Here is a 24,823-nt window from a genome sequence, read left to right on the forward strand (position 1 = left end):
AAAGATATTGAGAATCATAAGACGAAAAAGAGTCCAGACAATACTCATTGTTCCAGATTGGCCTCGAAGGGTCTGGTATTCAGATCTTCAGGAAATGCTCACAGAAGATCCGTGGCCTCTCCCTCTAAGAGAGGACCTGTTGCAACAGGGACCCTGCTTGTTCAAAGACTTACCGCGGTTACGTTTGACGGCATGGCGGTTGAACACCGAATCCTAGCTGGGAAAGGCTTTCCGGAAGAAGTCATCCCTACTCTGATAAAGGCTAGGAAGGAAGTGACGGCAAAACATTATCACCGTATCTGGAGAAAGTATGTATCTTGGTGTGAATCCAAGAATGCTCCTACGGAAGATTTCCATCTGAGCCGTTTTCTCCACTTTCTACAGACAGGAGTGGATATGGGCCTAAAATTGGGCTCCATTAAGGTACAGATTTCGGACCTATCAAGTTTCTTTCAGAAGGAATTGGCTTCTCTCCCAGAAGTCCAGACTTTTGTAAAGGGAGTGCTGCACATACAGCCTCCTTTTGTGCCTCCAGTGGCACCATGGGACCTTATCGTGGTGTTACAGTTCCTAAAATCTCAGTGGTTTGAACCTCTTCAAACGGTTGAGTTAAGATTTCTCACTTGGAAGGTGGTCATGTTGTTGGCCTTGGCATCTGCAAGGCGGGCGTCCGAATTGGCGCGTCTGTCGCACAAGAGCCCCTATCTGATTTTCCATGTGGATAGAGCAGAATTAAGGACTCGTCCTCAATTTTTGACTAAGGTGGTTTCATCGTTTCACATGAACCAACCCTTTGTGGTACCTGTGGCTACAAATGACTTGGAGGATTCCAAGTCCCTGGATGTAGTCAGGGCCTTAAAAATGTATGTAGCCAGGACGGCTAGGGTTAGGAAAACAGAGGCACTGTTTGTCCTGTATGCAGCCAACAAGGTTGGCGCTCCTGTTTCTAAGCAGACTATTGCTCGCTGGATCTGTAACACGATTCAGCAAGCTCATTCTACGGCTGGATTGCCGTTACCAAATTCGGTAAAGGCCCATTCCACTAGGAAGGCGGGCTCTTCTTGGGCGGCTGCCTGAGGCGTCTCGGCGTTACAGCTTTGCCGAGCGGCGACTTGGTCGGGTTCAAACACTTTTGCAAAATTCTACAAGTTTGATACCCTGGCTGATGAGGACCTTATGTTTGCTCAATCGGTGCTGCAGAGTCATCCGCACTCTCCCGCCCGGTCTGGAGCTTTGGTATAATCCCCATGGTCCTTACGGAGTCCCCAGCATCCTCTAGGACGTAAGAGAAAATAAGATTTTAAACCTACCGGTAAATCTTTTTCTCCTAGTCCGTAGAGGATGCTGGGCGCCCGTCCCAGTGCGGACATTTTTCTGCAAGGCTTGTATATAGTTATTGCTTACATAAGGGTTATGTTACAGTTGAGATCAGTCTTTGGCTGATGCTGTTTTGTTCATACTGTTAACTGCTGACGTATATTCCATGTTATACGATGTGGATGGTGTGGGCTGGTATGAATCTTACCTTTAGATTAACAAAAATCCTTTCCTCGTACTGTCCGCCTCCTCTGGGCACAGTTCTCTAGCTGAGGTCTGGAGGAGGGGCATAGAGGGAGGAGCCAGTGCACACCCATCTACAGTTCTTTATAGTGCCCATGTCTCCTGCGGAGCCCGTCTATACCCCATGGTCCTTACGGAGTCCCCAGCATCCTCTACGGACTAGGAGAAAAAGATTTACCAGTAGGTTTAAAATCTTATTTTTACTTTCAAATATAACCATTGTATTAAGGAGCAGCAATAGGTTACAGCAACAACGATTATAGCGATTACAATCTAAGATGGCGCCACAGATGGCTGCCTCGGAGCTACGCTCTCTTCAGAGCCGATCACTCCAAGGTTCTCTCAGGAAAAACGAAGGGTGGTGGCATCTGCTTCTACATCAACGACGGATGGTGCACCAATGTCACAATCCTAGGCAAATCATGTAGCCCTCTCCTGGAGATGCTAAGTATCAACTGTAACCCCTTCTATTCCCCCCGGGAATTTGCCTCAATTGTCCTTGTGGGAGTGTATATCTCCCCCCCCCCTTCCCGTCGCCTGCGTGAACGAAGCCCTACACCACCTGGTATGCATATCCGACATAGAACAAAAACACACAGACTCTCTGCTTATAGTGCTCAGCGACTTCAACAGAACTAACCTGAGTCTGCCTTTCGGTCTACCCCGTGTGCTGCACTCGGCCTATCTGACCACTGCCTTGTCCACCTACTCTACCTATACACAGAAGCTGAGAGTGGTTAAGCCTGTCGTCAAGACTGTTAAGAAATGGACCAGCGAGGCTAAGATGAAGCTCCAAGCCTGCTTTGACTGCACGGAATGGGGGGTCTTCGAAACCTCGGCAACCGACCTGAATGACTTGACAGACACTGTCACATCCTACATCAGCTACTGTGAGGACATGTGTGTACTTACCAAGACTTACCGCACTTACAACAACAAGCAGCCCTGGTTCAACGCCCAGCTCAGGCAATTTTGTCGGGCCAAAGAGGAGGCCTATAGCAGCGGTGACAGAGCACTATACAACCGAGCTAGGAACTCTCTGACTAAAGGAATCAGGCTAGCCAAAAATCGGTTCTTGGACAAGCTGACAAACTATCTCTCCACCAATGACCCCGTATCTGTATGGAAAGGAATGCAATCCCTAACCAACTACAAGAAAACATCGAAGTCAACCACCATGCTCTAAGACCTAGCAGACGAACTGAACCACTTTTATTGCAGGTTCACAAAAGAAGTCCCCTGCAACCCAAACAATCACCTCTACGATGCCCCGAACACCGACGGCCAACTCCAGGCACTGCAAGTCACCCAAGAAGAGGTTGGAGGCATTGTTCAAAAAGGCCAAATCCAGGAAAGCTCCAGGTCCTGACAGAGTGTCACCATCTGCCCTAAGAGCATGTGCGGGTCAGCTCGCCCCCCATATTCATCAAGATCTTCAACAAATCGCTGGAGCTACAGAAAGTCCCTTCCTGCCTCAAAAGGTCTACTATCGTTCCGGTCCCCAAGAAACCCTCTATCACGAACCTGAACGACTACAGTCCGATAGCACTGACGTCTGGGGTCATGAAAACATACGAGTGTCTAGTTTTGAATCACCTGAAAACTGTGACTGGCCCCACAGTTCGCCTATCGATCGAATCGGTGTGTCAAGGATGCAGTCAGCCTGGGCCTGCACTATTTTCTACAGCACCTAGACATTCCCGGTACCTACGTGATGGTCCTGTTTGTCGATTTCAGCTCGGCCTTCAATACAATCGTCCCCAGCATCCTCCACCCCAAATGACTTCGCCTAGGGGTCCCAGAAGCTACCTGTTCCTGGATAGTAGACTTCCTGACAGATAGAACACAGGTGGTGAAAGCGGGGGAATTCACATCTCAAGCGTGGTCCATTAGTACAGGGGCCCCTCAGGGCTGTGTCCTCTCACTCTTGCTCTTCTCTCTGTATACAAATGACTTTACCTCAGATGCGCAATCAGTACAGATCATCAAATTTGCCGATGACACCACCGTCATCGGCCTCATCAAGGACTGGGACGAATCGGCCTATAGACAGGAAGTAGACCGGTTGGCCCAGTGGTGCACCCACAACAACCTTTCGCTCAACCCCCTCAAAACTGTTGAGATGATAGTGGACTTCAGGAAAAAGTCAACTAGTACACCTCCGCTAACAATTGCTGACAGTGTGGTATCGCTAGTGGACTCCTTCAAGTTTCTAGGGACCACAATTTCCTGGGACCTTAAATGGTGGTCCAACGCTGACGCCACTGTTGGGAAAGCGCAGCAGAGGTTGTTCTTCCTCAGGCAACTAAGGAAATTCAACATCCCACAGAAGCTTCTTGTTTGAAAAGTCAGTTGGGTGTGTGTTTTTTCCTATCTATTAGATAGGAAAAAACACCCACCCAACTGACTTTTCAAACAATTGAATTCCACCCAGAGGGTCTTCAAATCTCAAAACCCAATATGAGGAACACCACCACTCAGTGTTATTATTTAAACGGACTGAGGTATTTATTTAAACACACATCTTTGCTCAGTGAACTTGATACATATATAAAAACAAAATAAAATAAAATTGGTTTAGTTTATAATCTCAAAGGCAAAGGGATTGGAGTTTCAGTAGTGAAAATGTCCAAGACAAGTCCCTGCAATGCCTTGGATTGGGTGAGGAGATTAGAAATCATCCTAAACGTGTTTCACCATTTAAGGCTTCATCAGTATAGAGTATAGAAATATACAGAAAAATATTATGAAGAGGGTGCTCCAGCTAATAGAATGAATCTCGCACGCTGTTAAACTGTCCTCAGTGATGACAGTAATAGTCCATAAATCTGTATTCTAGTAATAATCGTGTAGAGAAAAGTCAATATTTCAGAGATCGATGATGATGAAATTCTCAAAATCAGGATATTCTTATTGCAGGGTCAGGTCTGTGATATGACGATTCCTGTAATCATACCCTCTTTCTTACCAGATAAACTCAACTAAGGGCAATTTTACCAGTTAAGATCTTATAAAACCTTTATACATTTATTAAAAAAATATTTCATTAAAATATTCAATTGGCTGCTAACATACACTCTTTTTGGAGGTCTGCTCCTGCTAAATTGTGATTGAAATCTGTCACACTTTGTCTCACCCTACAAGTAAGGTGTGCGCTCGTAACACGACTGGCTTACAGTACTGAGGACACACAATCTATTTTACAAACTCTTTCTAGAAAGTCTACAGTGTCTTTATTATTTATTTATTTATTTATTTATTACCAGTTATTTATATAGCGCACACATATTCCGCAGCGCTTTACAGAGAATATTTGGCCATTCACATCAGTCCCTGCCCCAGTGGAGCTTACAATCTATATTCCCTATCACATGTGTGTGTGTACAATACCATCTGTACTGCCCACTTTTTTAGACTATCTCATGGGTGGAACTACATAGGGAAATTGGTGTACAGCTGTGTCATCATACATCTATCCTCAATACACTGTGCATCGTGAGATACCTGGCGTGAGCTGACAGGAACTCCGCTGCGAAGTGACGTACACAGAAGTAGACTGTGTTAATTAATGTGAAATGCGGCACTTGTATATTGTGTGTGACCGAGTCTGTATTCGGAGCACAATAGAATGTGTATTAGAAAAAAGCTGTGGCTGTTACATTGGAGCACTTTGTATATGGATTCAGAAACTCCGTCGCACACAGATAAATAGTGTCGCATATCACATTAATCCTGGTGCACAGCGTTGTAACTAGGATGCATTTTTAGTAACAGAGGCCTGGCGCTAGCAGAGTCTCACAGGACCTGGTGTCTGGCACAAATGCAGCAAAAATGTATTAAGACACATCTGTACAAAAAAAATATATTGCACAAACCTTAGAGCTGATTCCAAAGGGATGCACGGTTTAAACAGTATTTCAACATAGTAATCCATCCTTGATTAACCAAAGGCCGAAAAAGGATAGGTGACACTAGTACGTCCATTACAGCACCGTAATTAATATGGCGACATAAAGTAATGAAAAAAGCAGTTATTCCATGATATGCATGATAGTTATCAAAGGAGCATTTCTTCTAGCAGCATCAATGTAGCAACTTAAACAGTAGCATAATAATAGCAGCATCACAGTCTGTGTATTATGGTACAAATACGATTTACCTTGTGGAATAATGGCTTTTTTCATTGCTTTATGTTGCCACATTAAATACATTACCGTAATTGGTGTGCTGGTCTAACCTATCCCTCTATCCTTTTCCTCAATCTTGGATGGATTTATTAAACTGTTATATAATATATTATATATATATATATATATATATATATATATATATATATATATATATATATATATAAATAATAAAAAAAACTGTTATAACATTTCAAGTGCATGGTGTAAACTACATGCCAGTTTTGAGTAGTATTTTACCCTGAAGTTATTTTGGTCAGTTAAGATATAGCTGTTTTCTCATTAATTTAAAGACAAAGATCTGTCATTTCTTATTTTTAGGAATATGGTATAAACCTTCTTAACGTCTCATTGTAGTTGGTATTAAATGTCTGAACATTTTAATTTTTTTTTCTTTATTAAAGCACTGTTTTTTTCACAATTGTGGTTCCAATATTCTTGGAATTAAGAAGGAATAAAAACAAGTTATTGCAAGCTCCAAAATGTGGAGATAGTCCAGTTTAGATGAGACAGACCAGATAAAATGACTCCTTGCCACCTTTACTTGTCCCATGGTTTGCAGACTCCAAGCGAGCGCCAACACTGTATGAACAAGTGCAGGTAGATGTTTGAAGCCTTCGAACAATAAACCAATACAGGTTGAGTATCCCTTATCCAAAATGCTTGGGACCAGAGGTATTTTGGATATGGGATTTTTCCGTATTTTGGAATAATTGCATACCATAATGAGATATCATGGTGATGGGACCTAAATCTAAGCACAGAATGCATTTATGTTACATATACACCTTATACACACAGCCTGAAGGTCATTTTAGCCAATATTTTTTATAACTTTGTACGCTAAACAAAGTGTGTCTACATTCACACAATTCATTTATGTTTCATATACACCTTATACACACAGCCTGAAGGTTATTTAATACAATATTTTTAATAACTTTGTGTATTAAACAAAGTTTGTGTACATTGAGCCATCAGAAAACAAAGGTTTCTCTATCTCACTCTCACTCCAAAAAGTCCGTATTTCTGAATATTCCGTATTTCGGAATATTTGGATATGGGATACTCAACCTGTATATATGATATTGTCTTTGATTAGAGCAATGTGTTCTGAGTACTGATGAGGTATCAACTTGAAATTCTCACCTTGAGATGATATATACACCAGTAGGCAACTTGTGACTCTCCTGATGGTTTAAAACTACGAGTTTGATTCAATTCTACGTGTTTCACTACTTCACAAGGCGACCACCAACTAAACTGATTTTACATCACACCATATAGTGGAGAACAGGAAAACTTTGTTGTTGAGGTACCCTAATATATTTGCACATCTTGTTCCCAGTATTGAACAAAATTGAATCTCCGTTATAAAGGCCCATACACACTGGGCGATTTTGAGCTGAAAGCAGCTCACTTTTGTTGTGTGGAGTTGCTTTCAGCTCAAAGCCGCCCAATGTGTATGCCCCAGCTATGAGCGCTGATGCGCGCTCCTGCTTCATCGCTGGCGACCGCCATTCATCTGCTGGTATTACCAGTAGATGAATGGCGGGGTGAGCGGCTTTTCATAGCGTCCTGCTATGGAAAGCCGCTCACCCTCGCTGACATCGCTGGGCAGGGGGGAAAAGCGCTCAGTGTGTATGCACTGAGCAATTTTCAGCCCAGCGATGTCAGCGATCATCGCTATGCATACACGCTGGGCAAAAACACCCAGTGTGTATGCACCTTAAGTCTCTGGAAGCTCTGGTTTCCAACAGGACAGTTGGAGATTCACAGGTTTTCTGATTGTGCGAGCACACTGCCGAGCATATTAAGTTATGGGCGTGCTGCAGCTGGAAAGGCTTTTAAGGGCTTCACACATTGTTTCTGAAAGCCTATTTCTGCTCTTAGCCTATGGAGGTGCAAGCAAAATCAGCCTACAGTTAGTTTCCCTATATGTTCGTATGTAGTTGCTTTTGCCCCTGTGACTGTGATGAAGAGGTACGTGATAATCTTATACAGTTTCTTTCCTGCACAGATCTTGAATACTTGATGCACGCCCGTCAGCAGCTGCTAACGACGGCAAAGCGCTGGGACTCCATGTCAAAAACGATTGTAGAATTTGAGCCTAATGAAACTACTGAATTAGAGAGGAGTCTCCTCAGCCGATACCAAATTCCCCTCTCTGCTGACCAGCTGTTTACACAGTCTGTCCTGGACAAATCACTGACCAAGGGGAACTATCAGTCAAGATTACACGATCTGCTGTATATTGAAGAGATTGCACAGTATAAGGAAGTCAGCAAGTAAGTGTATCCTCTCTTCTACTCACAGATTACAGCACTTCTGTACTTATACCCCATGACATTTGGACACAGTATATATGCACAATGATAGTGATTCAGCTGCTATGAATGCCTGCATGCTGTGGATCATGATGGTAGCGACTGAGGTGCTCTAATGCTTTTCTTCCCTGGGTCATCATGGTAGAAATAAATTGCTATGTCAATGTGTGTCCAGGAGTATTTTAGAACATAATGGTAACAAGATGGCATTGAATAAATTGCTACTCTTAGCGCCCTCTGTGTTATATTAGTAGCGATTGAGCTGCTCATTATTTAACATTTTGAATCTGCTTTTTAGCAACTTTTACACATGGACATGTCAGTGGACTTGTTGGTTCTGAGCTACCCAGCTTTAGAGATGCATCTCTGTTTATATTCCATTGTGACATAAATCCTCTCTGCTCCTTCCAGTTAGTCCAAGCCAGATTGTCATTTATTGTACCACCCATGTTCTGTTTTTTCTAAATATTCTTACACCATTTTCTCTTACGTCCTAGAGGATGCTGGGGACTCCAGAAGGACCATGGGGTATAGACGGGATCCGCAGGAGACATGGGCACACTAAAAGACTTTGACTGGGTGTGAACTGGCTCCTCCCTCTATGCCCCTCCTCCAGACCTCAGTTAGACTTTGTGCCCAGGACTGACTGGACACTCACTAGGGGAGCTCTACTGAGTTTCTCTGGAAAGACTTTTGTTAGGTTTTTTATTTTCAGGGAGACCTGCTGGCTACAGGCTCCCTGCATCGTGGGACTGAGGGGAGAGAAGTCAGACCTACTTCTTCTTAGTTCAAAGGCTCTGCTTCTTAGGCTACAGGACACCATTAGCTCCGGAGGGTTCGATCACTTGGTGCGCCTAGCTGCTTGTTCCCGGAGCCGCGCCGTCACCCCCCTCATAGAAGCCAGAAGAGAGAAGCCGGGTGAGTATTAGAAGAACAGAAGGCTTCAGACGGCAGAAGACTTCAGTGACGGAGGTACAGCGCAGCGGTCGCGCTGCGCTCCATGCTCCCACACACACATGCAATTTGGTGCTTTATATGTATATTACAGTGCAAACACCATATATTATTTGTTTGTAGTATATGGGCGCTGGGGTGTGAGCTGGCATACTCCCTCTGTGTTCTCTCTACAGCCTTCCCTGTGGGTCTGTCCCCTTTATTTGGCCGGTGTGAGTGTGGGTGTGTCGGTACTACGTGTTGACATGTCTGAGGCTGAGTGTTCCTCCCCGGATGAAGTTACTGGGGGCGCAGAAAAGGATTTGGGCATGACTCTGTCGGCACAGCCGACTGCTGATTGGGTGAATATGTTGAGTACACTGAATGCAAATGTGGCTTTATTGTCTAAGAGGCTGGATAAATCTGATTCTCAGACACAAACATGGAGGAAATCCATGGAGGACGCTTTGTCTCAGGTACAGACCCCCTCAGGGTCACACAAACGTTCATTTACCCAGATACCGACACAGACTCTGATTCCAGTGTCGGTTTCAATGAGGCTACTTTACATCCAAAGGTAGTTAAGAGTATTCAGTACATGATTGTGGCTATTAAAGATGTTTTGCATATTTCTGTGGAACCTCCTGTTCCAGATACAAGGGTTTGTTTATTTAAAGGGAAAAAGCCTGAGGTGAAGTTTCCCCCCTCTCATGAACTGAACGCTCTTTGTGAAAAGGTTTGGGAGTCGCCTGACAAAAGGTGGCAGATTCCCAAGAGAATTTTTATGGCATATCCTTTCCCCTCTGATGACAGGAAAAAGTGGGAGTCGCCTCCAAATCTGGACAAGGCTCTATCCCGATTGTCCCAAAAAGGTGGCACTTCCGTCTCCTGACATGGCTGCCCTCAAGGATCCGGCGGATCGCAAGCAGGAGACGACATGGAAGGCCATTTTCGTTACTACTGGTGCATTACTCAGACCTGCTGTGGCATCGTCGTGGGTGAGTAGTGCTATTGCTAAGTGGGCTGATAATTTAGCTTCTGATATGGATACCCTTGATAAGGATAACATTCTTTTGACTTTTGGTTATATCAAGGACGCTGCAGATTACCCAAAGGATGCAGTGATGGATATTGGCCTCTTGGGATCAAGAGCCAATGTCATGGCGGTCTCGGCCAGGAGGGCGCTGTGGATTCATCAATGGAATGCTGATGCCGACTCCAAGAAAGCAATGGAAGCTCTTCCTTTTAAAGGTAGTGTCTTGTTTGGTTATGGCCTTGCTGACCTGGTGTCTACCGCTACTGCGGGTAAGTCATCTTTTCTTCCTTATGTTCCCACACAACAGAAAAAGGCGCCCCATTATCAGATGCAGTTCTTTCGGCCTAATAAATACAAAAAAGGAAAGGCCTCGTCCTTCCTCGCTTCAAAGGGTAGACGAAGGGGAAAGAGGTCACCTGCCGTGCCTGGCACCCAGGACCAAAAGTCCTCCCCCGCCTCTACCAAGTCCACCGCATGACGCTGGGGCTCCCCTGCGGGAGTCCGTGCCGGTGGGGGGCCATCTCCGATTCTTCAGTCAGGTCTGGGTTCAATCGGCCCTGGATCCTTGGGTCTTAGACATAGTCTCCCAAGGGTACAAACTGGAGTTTCATGAGATACCCCACTCCCGCCGCTTTTTCAAGTCGGCCTTACCAGTTTCTCTTCCAGAAAGGGAAGTAGTAAATGCTGCAATACAAAAGCTGTGTCAACACAGGGTCATTGTACTGGTTCCCCCGTCCCAACGGAGGGAAGGGTTCTATTCGAGCCTCTTTGTGGTGCCGAAGCCGGACGGCTCAGTCAGACCGATTCTGAACCTAAAATCCCTCAATCCATACTTGAAAACTTTCAAGTTCAAGATGGAATCTCTTCGAGCTGTGATCTCCAGCCTAGAAGGGGGGGATTTTATGGCGTCAGTCGACATAAAGGATGCGTACTTACACGTCCCGATATATCCTCCTCATAGGCCTTCCTAAGATTTGCGGTGCAGGATTGTCATTACCAATTTCAGATGTTGTTGTTTGGGCTTTCCACGGCCCCGAGGGTTTTTACCAAGGTAATGGCGGAAATGATGGTACTCCTTTGCAAGCAGGGGGTCTTAATTATCCCGTACTTGGACGATCTCCTGATAAAGGCGAGATCAAAGGAAACGTTTTTAAGAAATGTGGAACTCTCCCTGTCGGTTCTGCAACATCACGGTTGGATTCTAAATTTGCCGAAGTCTCAGTTGATCCCGACAAATCGGCTGCCCTTCTTGGGCATGATCCTAGACACAGAACTACAGAGAGTGTTTCTTCCAGCGGACAAAGCTCTGGAAATCCAGACCATGGTCAAGGAACTTCTGAGACCGGCAAGAGTGTCTATTCATCAATGCACTTGAGTGCTAGGGAATATGGTTGCGGCTTACGAAGCCATTCCGTTTGGCAGGTTTCATGCCCGGGTGTTTCAGTGCAATCTGCTGAACAAATGGTCCGGGTCTCACCTACACATGCACCGGAAAATAAGTCTTATCTTCCAGGACCAGGATTTCTCTCCTGTGGTGGCTGCACGGTTCTCACCTTCTAGAGGGACGCCGTTTCGGAATCCAGGACTGGGTCCTGCTGACCACAGATGCAAGTCTCAGTGGCTAGGGTGCAGTCACACAAGGAAGATGTTTCCAGGGAAAGTGGTCAAGCCAGGAATCTTGTCTCCACATAAATGTTCTTGAGTTAAGAGCCATTTACAACGGCCTCCTGCAGGCGAAGAACCTTCTTCAGGGTCTCCCTTTCCTGATCCAGTCGGATAACATAACAGCGGTGGCGTGCGTAAACCGCCAAGGCGGAACAAGGAGCAGGGCGGCAATGGCGGAGGCCACAAGAGTTCTCCGCTGGGCGGAACAACACGTGAGCGCTCTGTCAGCAGTCTTTCTTCCGGGCGTGGACAACTGGGAAGCAGACTTCCTCAGCATACACGATCTCCATCCAGGAGAGTGGGCTCTTCATCAAGAGGTATTTGCAGAAGTAACAAGGAATTGGGGAATTCCTCAAATAGACATGATGGCGTCTTGCTTCAACAAGAAGCTTCCGAAGTATTGTTCCAGGTCAAGGGACACCCAAGCCAGTGCAGTGGACGCCCTGGTAACTCCGTGGGTGTTTCAGTTGGTGTATGTGTTCCCTCCTCTTCCTCTCATTCCAAGGAAGATTATAAGACGAACAAGGGTTCAGGCAATACTCATCGTTCCCGATTGGCCACGGAGGGCCTGGTATCCGGATCTTCAGGAGTTACTAGTAGAAGATCCTTGGCCGCTTCCTCTATGAGAGGACCTGTTACTGCGGGGGCCCTGCGTGTTTCCGGACTTACCGCGGCTGCGTTTGACAGCGTGGAGGTTGAATGCCAGATCCTTGCTCGGAAAGGTATTCCCGGGGAGGTCATCCCCACTCTCTTGAAGTGGTGTTACAGTTTCTTATGTCTCACTGGTTTGAACCTTTGCGTTAGGTTGAGTTAAAGTTTCTCACTTGGAAAGTGGTCATGCTTTTGGCTTTGGCCTCTGCCAGACGAGTGTCAGAATTGGCGTCTTTGTCTCACAAGAGCCCGTATTTGATTTTTCATGTTGATAGAGCGGAATTGAGGACTCGTCAACAATTTCTGCCAAAGGTGGTTTCTTAGTTTCACATAAATCAACCTATTGTGGTACCTGTGGCAGTCCCAAAATCTGTTGATGTCGTAAGAGCTTTGAAAATTTATGTCGCCAGGACGGCTCTTGTTAGGAAAACGGAAACACTGTTTGTCGTGTATGCTTCCAACAAGATTGGAAATCCTGCTTCCAAGCAGACCATTGCACGCTGGATTTGTAATACGATTCAGCACGCTCATTCTTCGGCTGGGTTGCCGTTGCCGAAGTCCGTAAAGGCCCATTCTACCAGGAAGGTGGGCTCGTCTTGGGCGGCTGCCCGTGAGGTCTCGGCACTTCAACTTTGCCGAGCAGCTACGTGGTCGGGTTCAAACACTTTTGCTAAGTTCTATAAGTTTGATACCCTGGCTGAGGAGGACCTCATGTTTGCTCAATCGGTGCTGCAGAGTCGTCCACACTCTCCCGCCCGGTCTGGAGCTTTGGTATAGACCCCATGGTCCTTTTGGAGTCCCCAGCATCCTCTAGGACGTAAGAGAAAATAGGATTTTAATACCTACCGGTAAATCCTTTTCTCCTAGTCCGCGCTGGGATGGGAGCCCAGCATCCTCTACGGACTGTTTCTTGCAGTTTGTATTGATACTTGTTGTTTTCGGTTGCACAAAGGTTGTGTATCAGTTGTGTTCAGCTTGTTGCTGTTGTTAGTTCATACTGTTATCTGGTATTCCTGCTAGTCCAGTTGTACGTTGTGTTTGTGGGGTGGGCTGGTATGTTTCTCGCCCTTAGTTTTTTTTTATTTTTTTGAAAATGTTTTTTTAGGATTTTTCTTATACAAGAAAAGAAAGGAGAGAACAGTACAAAATATAATACACAGAATACAAAATAATTGCATACAGAAGGCAAAAGGCAGGGATATGGGTTATGCAACACAGTGATACGAAATAGGCACGGCAGCAAAATGTGTAAGAGCCACGCCATCGAAGCTCCAAAACAGAACATGTCAAAGAATCAGTATAAAACTGTTTGCTACAGCATGTAGCATCTTAGTTGCAATCCCCAGAAAACATATCATAAAAAAAACCATACACACAAACCAGTAATATGCAATTAAAATACAGGATAGAAAAAAGAGAGAGAAAAAAAGATAGATAAGACAACACAAACAAGGATACGAAATAAAGGTCATGGGAGTTGGGGGGGGGGGGGGGGGGGGGGTTTGCAAACGTCCTACAAGGATCTTCTTCAAACCAATCAGGGGCATTAGCAGCCATTCCAAAAATTTGGAAGGATCAGACTATACGACAGTCACCTGAGATTACGGATAAACATTATCTCTAAATAGGGATACATTGTTTGCGGTAGGAATCCCAGCTGAGTGAGTCAAACAGTTTCAGTACATGTTGCCGTTGAGGGGGGGGAGGGATTCTATATAAGGACCCCATTTATTGTAAAAACGAAGGGCGTTACTATCAAGGTCAGGGAGAGTGGACTGACGCTCGAGATATAATGTAACAGTAAGAATAGATTTAAGGTTTTCTAAGGAGGGCGAGGTCCGAAATATCCAGTGGTTCAGAATCAGTTTCTTCCCTAGGGTCAACAAAACGTACAGAAAGGGGGTATAGTGGTTCTGAGACAGTGGAAGACACCAGGCTGTAGTGTTAAGGCCAAGGATTGCTGCTGGGTCCATAGGGAGGGAGATTCGAAAGGTGGACTTCAAGTACCACAATACTTTATGCCAAAACCGTCGAATCTTCGGGCACTGCCAGAAGTTATGTATAAAAAGAGCATTGGGCGTTTTACATTTAGGACAATGTCCTGTTTCTGCAGAAACCATATATTTGCGTTGCCCAGGGGCTATATATGCTCTATGGAGAAACCTAAAGTGGATCTCCTGGAGCTGGGCATTGTGTAGAGCAGTGTTTCCCAACCGCGGTCCTCAAGGCACACTAACAGTCCTGGTTTTAGTGATATCCAGGCTTGGACACAGGTGACTTAATTAGCACCTCAGTTATTTTGATTTAACCATCTGTGCTGAAGCCTGGATATCACTAAAACCTGCACTGTTGGTGTGCCTTGAGGACCGTGGTTGGGAATGCCTGGTGTAGAGCCTTCAAAATAGAAGGCAAGGGGGAGAGGACGGGAAGGGAGAGAGAGAGAGAAACAGAGAAACAGCAGAAACATAGAGACACAAATGAAAACAGAGATCCATATAGGAGTCTCACAATAACAATCTAAGAACGACTTCACGGGTAGAAAAAAAATCAAGAATTAACAATAAGCGGCGGGGAGCACACCGCTCCTAGCCACCCACCACAATATTGCGCTAAATAGGGAGGGGGAAGGGGAGGAGGACAGGGAAGGGAAATATAAGTGTGAGCGGTCAAAATGGTGAGGCACGCTGTCTAAACTCACAAAAAAAATAAGGAGAAATATGTAAACGTTTGATAACAGTTGCTAGCAAGACATATGTCAATAATATTTTGAAACAGGTAAAAGGTATAAGCATTTACAACAATATACATCACCCAGAGGACTGGAGAAACCAGAGGGAGAAACATCACCAAGTACATTGTAGGAGATGCATTGTCCAGGAGGCAAAAGGGGCATGAACGAAAGGGGAATATGTATAGCACCCGGGGGGAGGGACGGGGGTAACCATGGACGTAGAAGGCATTTGGACGTGGGCCATATATTCCGATCAGTTCGAGCCAGAGTCAGGTGCCAGGAGTTCCGAGACAAACGCAGCAGCATCGTCTGGGTTGGTGAAGTCCTTGAAAGAGGAACCCTCGAAGACTCTCAACCGTGCGGGGTAGAGTAAGGCAAACTTGCGGCCTTCACGGGCTAGTTTGGAGCAGATGGGAGAAAATGCCTTTCTGAGTCTGGTAAGTTCCGGGGAAAAGTCTTGAAAGAGGAGCAGCTTAGAATCTTCCCACAGGATGTCCCGTGTGCGGCGGGACGCTGACCAGAGTGTCTCTTTATGGAGGAAATTGAGACAGCGGAATAATACGGCTCAGGGCCGGGACTCTGGAGAGGAAGAGCGAGCAGGGCCCGTCCTGTGGGCACGTTCCACTACTAGGTCTGTACAAATATCTTGTACTCCAAGAAGTTCAGGCAATGAATTACGGAGAAAGTGATAAAGAGCCTGTCCCTTGACTGACTGCGGCAGTCCAATGAGCCGTGATCTATTCTCCAGGTCGTCGACTTTTGACCATACCATGTTTTCCGACTTCTGTAGTTTAGCAGAGATCTCAGAAAGTTCAGCAATCTGCTGAAAATTTTCACCAGCGGTGTGCTCCACCTGCAGGACACGCTTCACTAGCTGCTTGTATTGACTTTTGATGTCGAGTACGGCTTGCTGTAAAGCAGCAGCATGAGATTTTGCTTGTTCCTGAAACATGGGTTGTACAGTTTCTTGTACAGCCCGCACAATGTCCCCATAGGAGAGTGGCTGGACAGGAGGGGGAGCAGACAGCAGGTCTTCCGCAATGTGAGCCCTGGCAGGGATAGCGGGGGCAGAGGAGCCGGACCGCCAGTTTGCGTCTCTGCAGCCGGAGCTCCGGAGCTCAGAGACGCTGCGGCGGACATTTTGGCTGCAGGGCCGTGGGCAGCGTCTTGTTTGGTGCGGGGAGTTTTGCCCGGCATGGAGGGGGCCAGATATTTGTCCATAAAGGACAGCCCCGTGTGCAGGGGGAAAGCGGGAGGAAACGGACCGCTCAAAGGACGCCCACGACGGGCGATTAGCAGGGTTTTGTGGCGGGAGGCACCGGTGCTTCAGGAGAGAGGTGCTACTACATTCAGCCCGGAACCGGAAGTCTCTCGCCCTTAGTTTAACAAAAATCCTTTCCTCGAAATGTCCGTCTCCCCTGGGCACAGTTTCTATAACTGAGGTCTGGAGGAGGGGCATAAAGGGAGGAGCCAGTTCACACCCAGTCAAAGTCTTTTAGTGTGCCCATCTATACCTCATGGTCCTTTTGGAGTCCCCAGCATCCTCTACGGACTAGGAGAAAAGTATTTACCGGTAGGTATTAAAATCCTATTTAACTATGCAGGAGTAAGAGAAATGCAGATGCACACTCCTAGCACTAATAACACTGATAATAAGAGTAATTTAAATAAGCCCTCACAATTAACATGGAGTGTAAGGAATTTCTTAGCACACATTTGTGCAAATATGCGGGCCCATGTACCGCGACCAGGTGACTTCATCACATGGGTCCCTAATATCCCTAAAATTATCACATTATATAAATCTATTAAGGACTTGCCTTCCAATAGTGCCCTTACCAATGTGTGATCTGAAATGCAGGAATCTTGCTAATTAAAACACCTGAGGGAAAATGGTAGGGGTGCCAATACCAGAGGAAGGAAGTCTTACCTTCCAGTGTTCAATATATACACATATAGAGGAAAGGGGGGCTGGACTGCACACCCTATTACTAAAGATATTAAGAAGTGCCATCATGCTCCCCCCCCCATTTCCTACTTTACCATTTAACTCCATCACGAACTCTGGGAAAAATAGCAGTATGCCATATATAGACAGATTATGAAAGTGACCTACTGCCATTCTTTTTATACACACACTTCTAAGTGTGAGATTCCTTTGGGCATGTAGGTGTCAATTCAGTTAGGGGCAAAGGGGGACAAATCGCTGTTGCAGCACGGTATAAACGCCGACAACAATGTGTAAACTCATTTCCCTTGCAGCCTGATCTTCCACTGGACTCGCTTTTTTTTTGTATTCAGTCCTCCTTGCCCCTAATTGAATTGACCCCTCATGGGCAGAACGGGTCCTCCGTCGTCGCACGCAGTGCTCCCTAGGCCACAGTATAATTGACATGCTGTGGCCCTTTGGGTAGGGGGTTGAGGCATCAACTTCAGTGGCTTGTCTATAATCGCCTCACAAGCTTTCTCTTCTCTCACACGCTTCTCAGTTTGCTTTAATCTGGCTTCATACCCTCCAATCCTCAGCGACTGCCCATACTAAAGTCACTAATGATCTTCTCCTTGCCAAGTCCAAGTGACACTACTTCTTGCTTATCCTCTGCCATTTTTGACACTCAGGACCACCCTCTCCTTCTGAACTTCATTCCGTTGGCCTTTGTGACACTGTTCTCTTTGGATACCCCTGCTACCTGTCCAACTGCTTCTTCGTTCTACCTCTGGCTCCTCCTTTTCCTATACTTGGGGTTCCACAAGGCTCTGTCCTCGTTCCTCTGCTCTTCTGTTTTTACACATCTTCTGTTGTTGTACCAATCAACTCCTTAGTCTCTGGTACCATCTCTATGCTGATGACACACAAATCAACCACTCCTGTCCCTCTTTTCTACTTCTCATTTCTATCATATGTCCAGCTATTTCTCTGCTATTGCTTCATGGATGACCGAATCTAATCTAAAGCTCATAATTTTTCATCACTCTTATCTTCAAACACACCCACCACTACCTCTCAATCGACAATAGTACACTGTCCCCCATTCCTCATGTCCACGGCCTGGGGACACCCTGGCTCCTCTTTCTCCTTCATTTTCCTCATCCAACCACTGGCACCAGCATGTTGCTTCCTCCAGAATGAAACTTCCTTCTTCATAGTACTTAAAGCAGTGTTTCCCATTTCCAGTCCTCAGGGACGCCTTAACAGTTCATGATTTCCAGATTTCCTAGTTGGGGAGATCAGTAAATCATGCACTGTGAGGGGGCCCTGAGGACTGGAGTTGGGAAACAGACTTAGACCTTTCCTCACTCATAACATTATGAAACTCTCTCATTTACTCTCTTAAATATAGCCCCCCTTCAAAATGGGATCTGGTTAGCATGCTGGAGTTCGTGATGCTGGCAGTCGGAATACCGACACTGCTCAGAATACTTATGCTGGGATCCCGACATTGATATCACAGTGCTGGCACCGGGATCCCAACTGTTGGGATCCTGATTGAAAGTGTGCTGGGTGTTGGTGTTAGGCAGTGGAGGGGGGGGGGGGGGGGTGTTAGGCTGCGGGATGGGGGGGGGGGGAGATGTTAGGGTTATGCTGTGGGGAGGTAGGGTTATTGTTATGCAGGAGGGTAGGGTTAAGACAGTAAGGGGGGATGGTTAATGTTAGACTGCAGGGAGATAGGGTTCGGGTTTGGCACAAAAATCGGGATTTTAATACATACCGCTAAATCCCCTTCTCATAGTCCATAAGGGATACTGGGGTTTACTTAATACGATGGGTATAGAAGGGGTCCAAAGGAGCCTGTGCACTATAAATTTCTTCAACTGGGTGTGCTGGCTCCTCTCCTCTATGCCCCCTCCCACAGGCAGTTAAATAAAATAGTGCCCGAAGGAGAAAGGACATACTTGAGAGAGAGAACAGAACAACAAGGAGTGGTGAGATTCACACATCAGCACACCATAACATAAAACAACCAGCAACGGCTGGAACGAAACAGCAACAGCTGAACAGGTAACTTTTGAAAAGATAAAACCTGCAGAAAAGTCAGTGCGTTGAGGCGGGAGCCCAGTATCCTTTATGGACTACATGAAAGGGATTTACCGGTGGGTATTAAAATCCTGTTTTCTCTGGTATCCATAAGGGATACTGGGCTTCACTTAATACGATGGGGACGTCCCAAAGCATCCAGAGCGGGCGGGAACGTGCAGAGACGTCTGCAGAACCGCCTGTCCAAACTCGGTATCCTCTTTAGCCAAGGCATCAAACCTGTAGAACTTCACAAAGGTGTTCTTCCCTGACCAGTTAGCAGCCCAGCATAGTTGCAAGGCCGAGACTCCACGGGCAGCCGCCCAGGAAGACCCCACTGAACGTGTAGAGTGGACCTTCAGAGACTGTGGAACGGGTAAGGCTGCCTACACATAGGCCTGTTGGTTAGTCAATCCTCTTGACATAAATCTTCAAGGCTCTCACAACATCTAACGACTCCGGAGGATCAGATGTACCAGAACTGGACGGAAGTGGAATGAAGAGGCAACCTTCGGTAGGAACTGCTGTCTAGTCCTGAGCTCAGCTCTATCCTCATAAACGACCAAGTAGTGACTTTTACACGATAAGGCCCTCAATTCTGAGACATGCCTAGCAGAAGCCAGGGCCAGCAACATCACTGTTTTCCACGTGAGGTACTTGTCTTCTACTGTCATCAAAGGTTCAAACCAAGAGGACTGTAAAAAGTCCAACACCACATTTAAATCCCAGGGTGCCGTGGACAGGACAAAAGGAGGTTGAATGTGGAGAACTCCCTGCAGGAAGGTCTGAACTTCTGCCAACACCGTCAATTTCTTCTGGAAGAAAATTGAGAGAGATGAAATCTGGACCTTCATGGAACCCAGACGTAAGCCCTTATCCACACCAGCCTGCAGGAAATGTAAGAAACGTTCCAAGTGGAACTCAGCAGGCGGATAAGTGCATTTCTCACACAAGGAGACATATCTCCTCCAGATATGATGATGATATTTTGCCGTTACTAGATTTCTGGCCTGATCCATGGTCGCAATAGCCTTTTTCGAAAGTCATTTGCGAGCTAGGATGTTCCGCTCAACTTCCAAGCAGTCAAACGAAGCCGCCGTAAGTCCGGGTAGAAGTTGCAGAGGCCAAGGGTCCGTCGCGGACGTGTCCAGAAGATCTGCATACCACGCCCTCCGAGGCCAATCCGGGGCAATCAGAATTTCCTGATTTCGCTGACTCCTGATTCGTTTGAGCATCCTCGGGAGCAACGAAATCGGAGGAAATAGGTAAACCAACCGATAAGGCCAAGGAGACGCCAGTGCGTCTATTGCCTTCGTTTGAGGGTCCCTGGTTCTTGAACAATACCAGGGAAGCTTCTTGTTGAGGCGAGAAGCCATCAAGTCTATCTGTGGGCGGCCCCACTGAAGACCCCACTCCCCCAGGTGTAGATCGTGGCGGCTGAGGAAATCCGCTTCCCAGTTGTCCACCCCTGGAATGAAGATTGCGGACATCGCCCTTGCATTTTGTTTTGCCCAGAGGAGTTTTTTTGAAATCTCTTGCATGCAGGCTCTGCTTTTTGTCCCTCCTTGTCGATTTTATATAGGCCACGGCCGTGGCGTTGTCTGACTGAACCTGGATCGACCGATCCCGGAGCAGAGGAGAGGCCTGATGCAGAGCATTGTAGATCGCCCGGAGTTCTAGAATGTTGATCGGAAGAAGGGCTTTGTGGGCTGCCCTGGAACTGAGCCCCTTGGATGACAGCTCCCCATCCTCTCAGACTCGCATCTGTCGTGTGGGGGATCCAATCCTGGATCTCAAAACTGCGACCTTCCAGTAGTTTGGAGGACTGTAACCACCACAGTAGGGAGATCCTGGCCTGAGGTGATTGACGAATTATCCAGTGCGTCTGAAGATGTGATCTGGACCACTTGCTCGGGATTCCAAATGAAAAGTTCTGGCATGGAACCTTCCGTATTGAATCGCTTCGTAGGAGGCTACCATTTTTCCCAACAACTTTATGCGGAGATGAATGGATATCCGAGTAGGCCGTAGGACTATCCGTACCATCTCCTGAAGTGTTTTTGCTTTGTCCTCTGGGAGGAACACCTTCTGGGCCACAGTATCCAGCCACATTCCCAGGAACAGGAGCTGCTGGGTTGGCTCCAAGTAGGACTTCTGGAGGTTGAGGATCCACCCATGGTGTGACAGAAGTTGGATAGTGCGGTCTATATGGAGCAGTTACAGTTCCCTGGATCTTGCCTTTATCAAGAGATCGTCCAGATAAGGGACAATATTGACCCTCTGAACCCAGAGTTGGGACATAATTTTCGCCATCACCTTGGTGTGGACACCCTTGGAGCTGCGCAGAGGCCGAAGGGTAGCGCTTAGAACTGGTAGTGATCGTTCAACAGGGCAAACCGCAGGTAAGCCTGGTGAGGCGGCCAAATTGGGATATGGAGATCAGCGTCCTTTATATCCAGAGAGACCATGAACTCCCGTTCCTCCAGGCCCGCAATCACTGCTCTCAAGGTTTCCATCTTGAACTTGAGAACCTTGAGGAAAGGGTTCAAGGATTTTAGATTGAGAATGGGCCTTACCGAACCGTCCGGCTTCGGTACCACAAACCGATTGGTGTAGTAACCCTTTCCCTGTTGTAGTAGTGGTATGGGAACAATGACCTGGGACTGGACCAAATTTAAAATGGCCTATTGCAGCGTAACTCGTGTATCCTCCAAAGCTGTTAAGTCTGATTTGAAAAATCGTTGGGGAGGTGCGCTGTCGAGTTCCAGCTTGTAACCCTGGGAAATAAGATCCCTCACCCAGGTATCCTGACAGGAGCCGTCCCAGATGCGGCTGAAGTGACGCAGAAGAGCTCCCACCTCGAGAACCCTTGGGGGTGGGGAGGCACTGTCATGCTGAGGCTTTAGTGGAAGCTGAACTGGTGCTTGGTTCCTGGGAAATGGCAGCAGCTGGTTTTCTCGTCTTGCATCTGGTGCCTCGTACCGCATTGGAGGCACCTCTGGCTCTAGATCTGTATCCGGAGGTCCGAAAGGACTGGGTTGACGGTCCCGGGTAAGAACGCCTAGCAGGCAGGGCCCCAGAGGGGAAAAACGTGAATTTCCCTGCTGTAACCTTAGAAATCCATGTAGCCTACTCAACCCCGAAGAGCCACTCCCCTGAGAAAGGGAGATACTCCACACTGTGCTTGGTATCCGCGTCCGCAATACACTGATGCAACCACAAAGCTCTGTGCGCCGACACTGCCATGGTGGTAATTCTAACATCAATACTGCTTATCCCTTTGAGAGAGTCACACAGCACATGGGCAGTGTATTAAATGTGTTTGATGAGGGTAACCGTAGTGACCAAAGGCCTATCCCCCGCCGGCCCTCCTGACTTTTTAGTCGCCCAGGTATGGATGGCATGAGACATCCAGCAACCCGCAATCGCATGTCGTTGTGATGTGCCAGCCGCTGTGTAAATAGACTTCAGTGTAGTTTCTATTTTCCTATCCCCAGGGTCCTTGAGTTGAAAAGATCCACGGGCAGGCAATGCCACCTTTCTTAGAAAGGCAGGAGACTGAGACATCTACTGCTGGGGGCTCTTCCCAGTGTTTCCTACCTTCTGGTGTAAATGGGGAAAGAGCGTAAAAACCTCCTGGTGATATTTTTTATCAGGATTTTTCCAGGCTTGTTTAATAACCTCATCTAGTTCTGGAGAATCAGGGAATGCGATACTGAGGTGTTTCTGTGTTAGGAAGAACGACTGTGGAGCAGCAGCGTCTTCCAAAGGGATTTTTAACACATCCCTGATAGCAAGAATGAGGGGCTCAGTACCCTGCGTGGAAGTGGAATCTTCTATATCAGGCTCCAATTCCTCCCCCTCTTCCTCCTGAATTTCCCCATCAGAGTCTGAGAGTAGAGCAGGGAGTACACGTTTAAGTGACCCTGAACTAGTGGGGAGAATCTGCCTTTCATCAGCCTTAGCAGCCAAGTCTGCAACAGCCTGTTGTAGTTGAAGTTTTGTTTGTTTATTAGCATTGAGCTGGGATGACATATCCGCCATCATAGTTTTAATGGCGCCGAGCCAGGATGGCTCCGGACCTCTCCCCCCGCCCCAGTCTCCACAATACCTTGGGAAGATTGACTGCATTGGTCACATGACATTGAACCAGTGGTAGAAGGGGAGAATCTGATGTGACAAACCTTGCAAACCGCGTTGATCGAGATCAAGCACACCCCAGCCTGTCAGACTGGAAAACTTTATAACACAGTGAAAACTGGATAATATGCACTTTGTAGGACGCCAGATATTGTGCAATAGTGGCTCTGCCCCTTGTTATACACCCCTGTACCAGTTTGCTGTGTATCCCGGAGTGCCTGGAGGAGCTGTGTGTTCTTGCTGCTGCAGGGCTGGGCAGAGGAATGTGCTAAAATGCCGCTGGTCCCGCTCTGAGTAAGCTCCGCCCCCTGTAATGTCGCCAGTGCTACATAGAATATTTATACTGGCAAAGTCTCCTTACACGTGCAAACACAGAGGCTGCTAGTTTGCACTATAGCTGCCAGTGTACACGGGAGGCTATACCGGGTCCCCCTGTGGAGGGTCCCGTACGCCGCCCCCCGCGTTTTGCCGCACCAAGATCCCGGGCACCCCCCTAGCGGGGCCCCCGGTTTGTGTTCACCACTCTTCTCACCTTCAGACTATGTTAAGGGTGTGTGGCATGCTGCGATTGTGACCGCCAAGGCACAGTGCCCCGCGGAAACAACAACCTCTCAGGATGGTGGTCCTGCAGAGGGGGAAGTGGCTCTGATGCCTTACAGAGGCCGGTAACCAACCCCCCTTAACTCCCATAGTGCAGATGTACTGATGTCTAATAAACCGAAAATAACAAAGTTTAAAAGAAACTGAAGAACATTTATCTGGAGCTGCAGCGTGTGCATCCTCTCCTGAGGACACTTTTTTTCTAAACTGCCTGTGGGAGGGGGCATAGAGGGGAGGAGCCAGCACACCCGTTTGAAGAAATTTAAAGTGCACAGGCTACTTTGGACCCCTTCTATTAAGTAAACCCCAGTATCCCTTATGGGTGCTAGAGAAAAGGGAGCATTAGGGTTAGGCACTAAGGAAGGAGGGTTAGGGTTAGGCTGGAGGGAGAGAGCGTTAGGCACTAATTGGGGCAGGTTAGGGTTAGGTTGCGGGGTGGGGATGTTAAGGTTAGGCTGCGGAGGGTTAGGCACTAAAGAGAAGGTTAAGGTTAGGCACTAAGGGGAAGGATTAGGGTTAGGCTATACAGAGAGGGTTAGGGACTAAGTGGGGCGGGTTAAGGTTAGATTGCGGGAGGGAAGGGGGGTGGTTAGGTGAGTAGAGGGGGAGGGTTAGAATACTTATATGGCAGGTATCGGTATTCTGCACCTCGGGATGCCGCTGTCAGTGTTCTGACCACCATCATCCTCAAGTGCCGGGATCAGTGCTGGCACTGGCTAGTACCAGAGCCAGATTTAACACACTATATAAGCCAAAGGGTTCATGTGGGCATTGTACACAGGTGCAGCAGTATAAACTCCCAGAAATTTGGGGCGTTTTGATCAGGGAGGTACGGAAAAGATAGGCTCACCTGCCATAGACTTTTTACTACAGAGTTTTGACTATAAAAAAATATTACAATAATACAATGTACTTTATATAGTCAAAACTGTGGTCCAAACATTAGTACGACAGGAAAGGCTCTACCTCACCCCACCG

The 24,823-nt window shown here is 47.0% G+C and overlaps 1 protein-coding gene across 3 annotated transcripts in view; it reads left to right on the plus strand.

Annotated features, from left to right (window-relative positions):
- Positions 1 to 24,823, plus strand: part of HELZ (helicase with zinc finger) — a 403,350-nt gene that overhangs the window by 193,323 nt on the left and 185,204 nt on the right. For all 3 annotated transcript variants that reach the window (XM_063960827.1, XM_063960829.1, XM_063960828.1), the window contains exon 11: positions 7,768 to 8,035. In XM_063960827.1, the coding sequence (XP_063816897.1) occupies positions 7,768 to 8,035 (268 nt within the window). The remainder of the gene's footprint in view (positions 1 to 7,767; positions 8,036 to 24,823) is intronic.

This window comes from Pseudophryne corroboree, chromosome 3, assembly GCF_028390025.1.
Source record: "Pseudophryne corroboree isolate aPseCor3 chromosome 3, aPseCor3.hap2, whole genome shotgun sequence".
Taxonomy (NCBI): Eukaryota; Metazoa; Chordata; class Amphibia; order Anura; family Myobatrachidae; genus Pseudophryne; species Pseudophryne corroboree.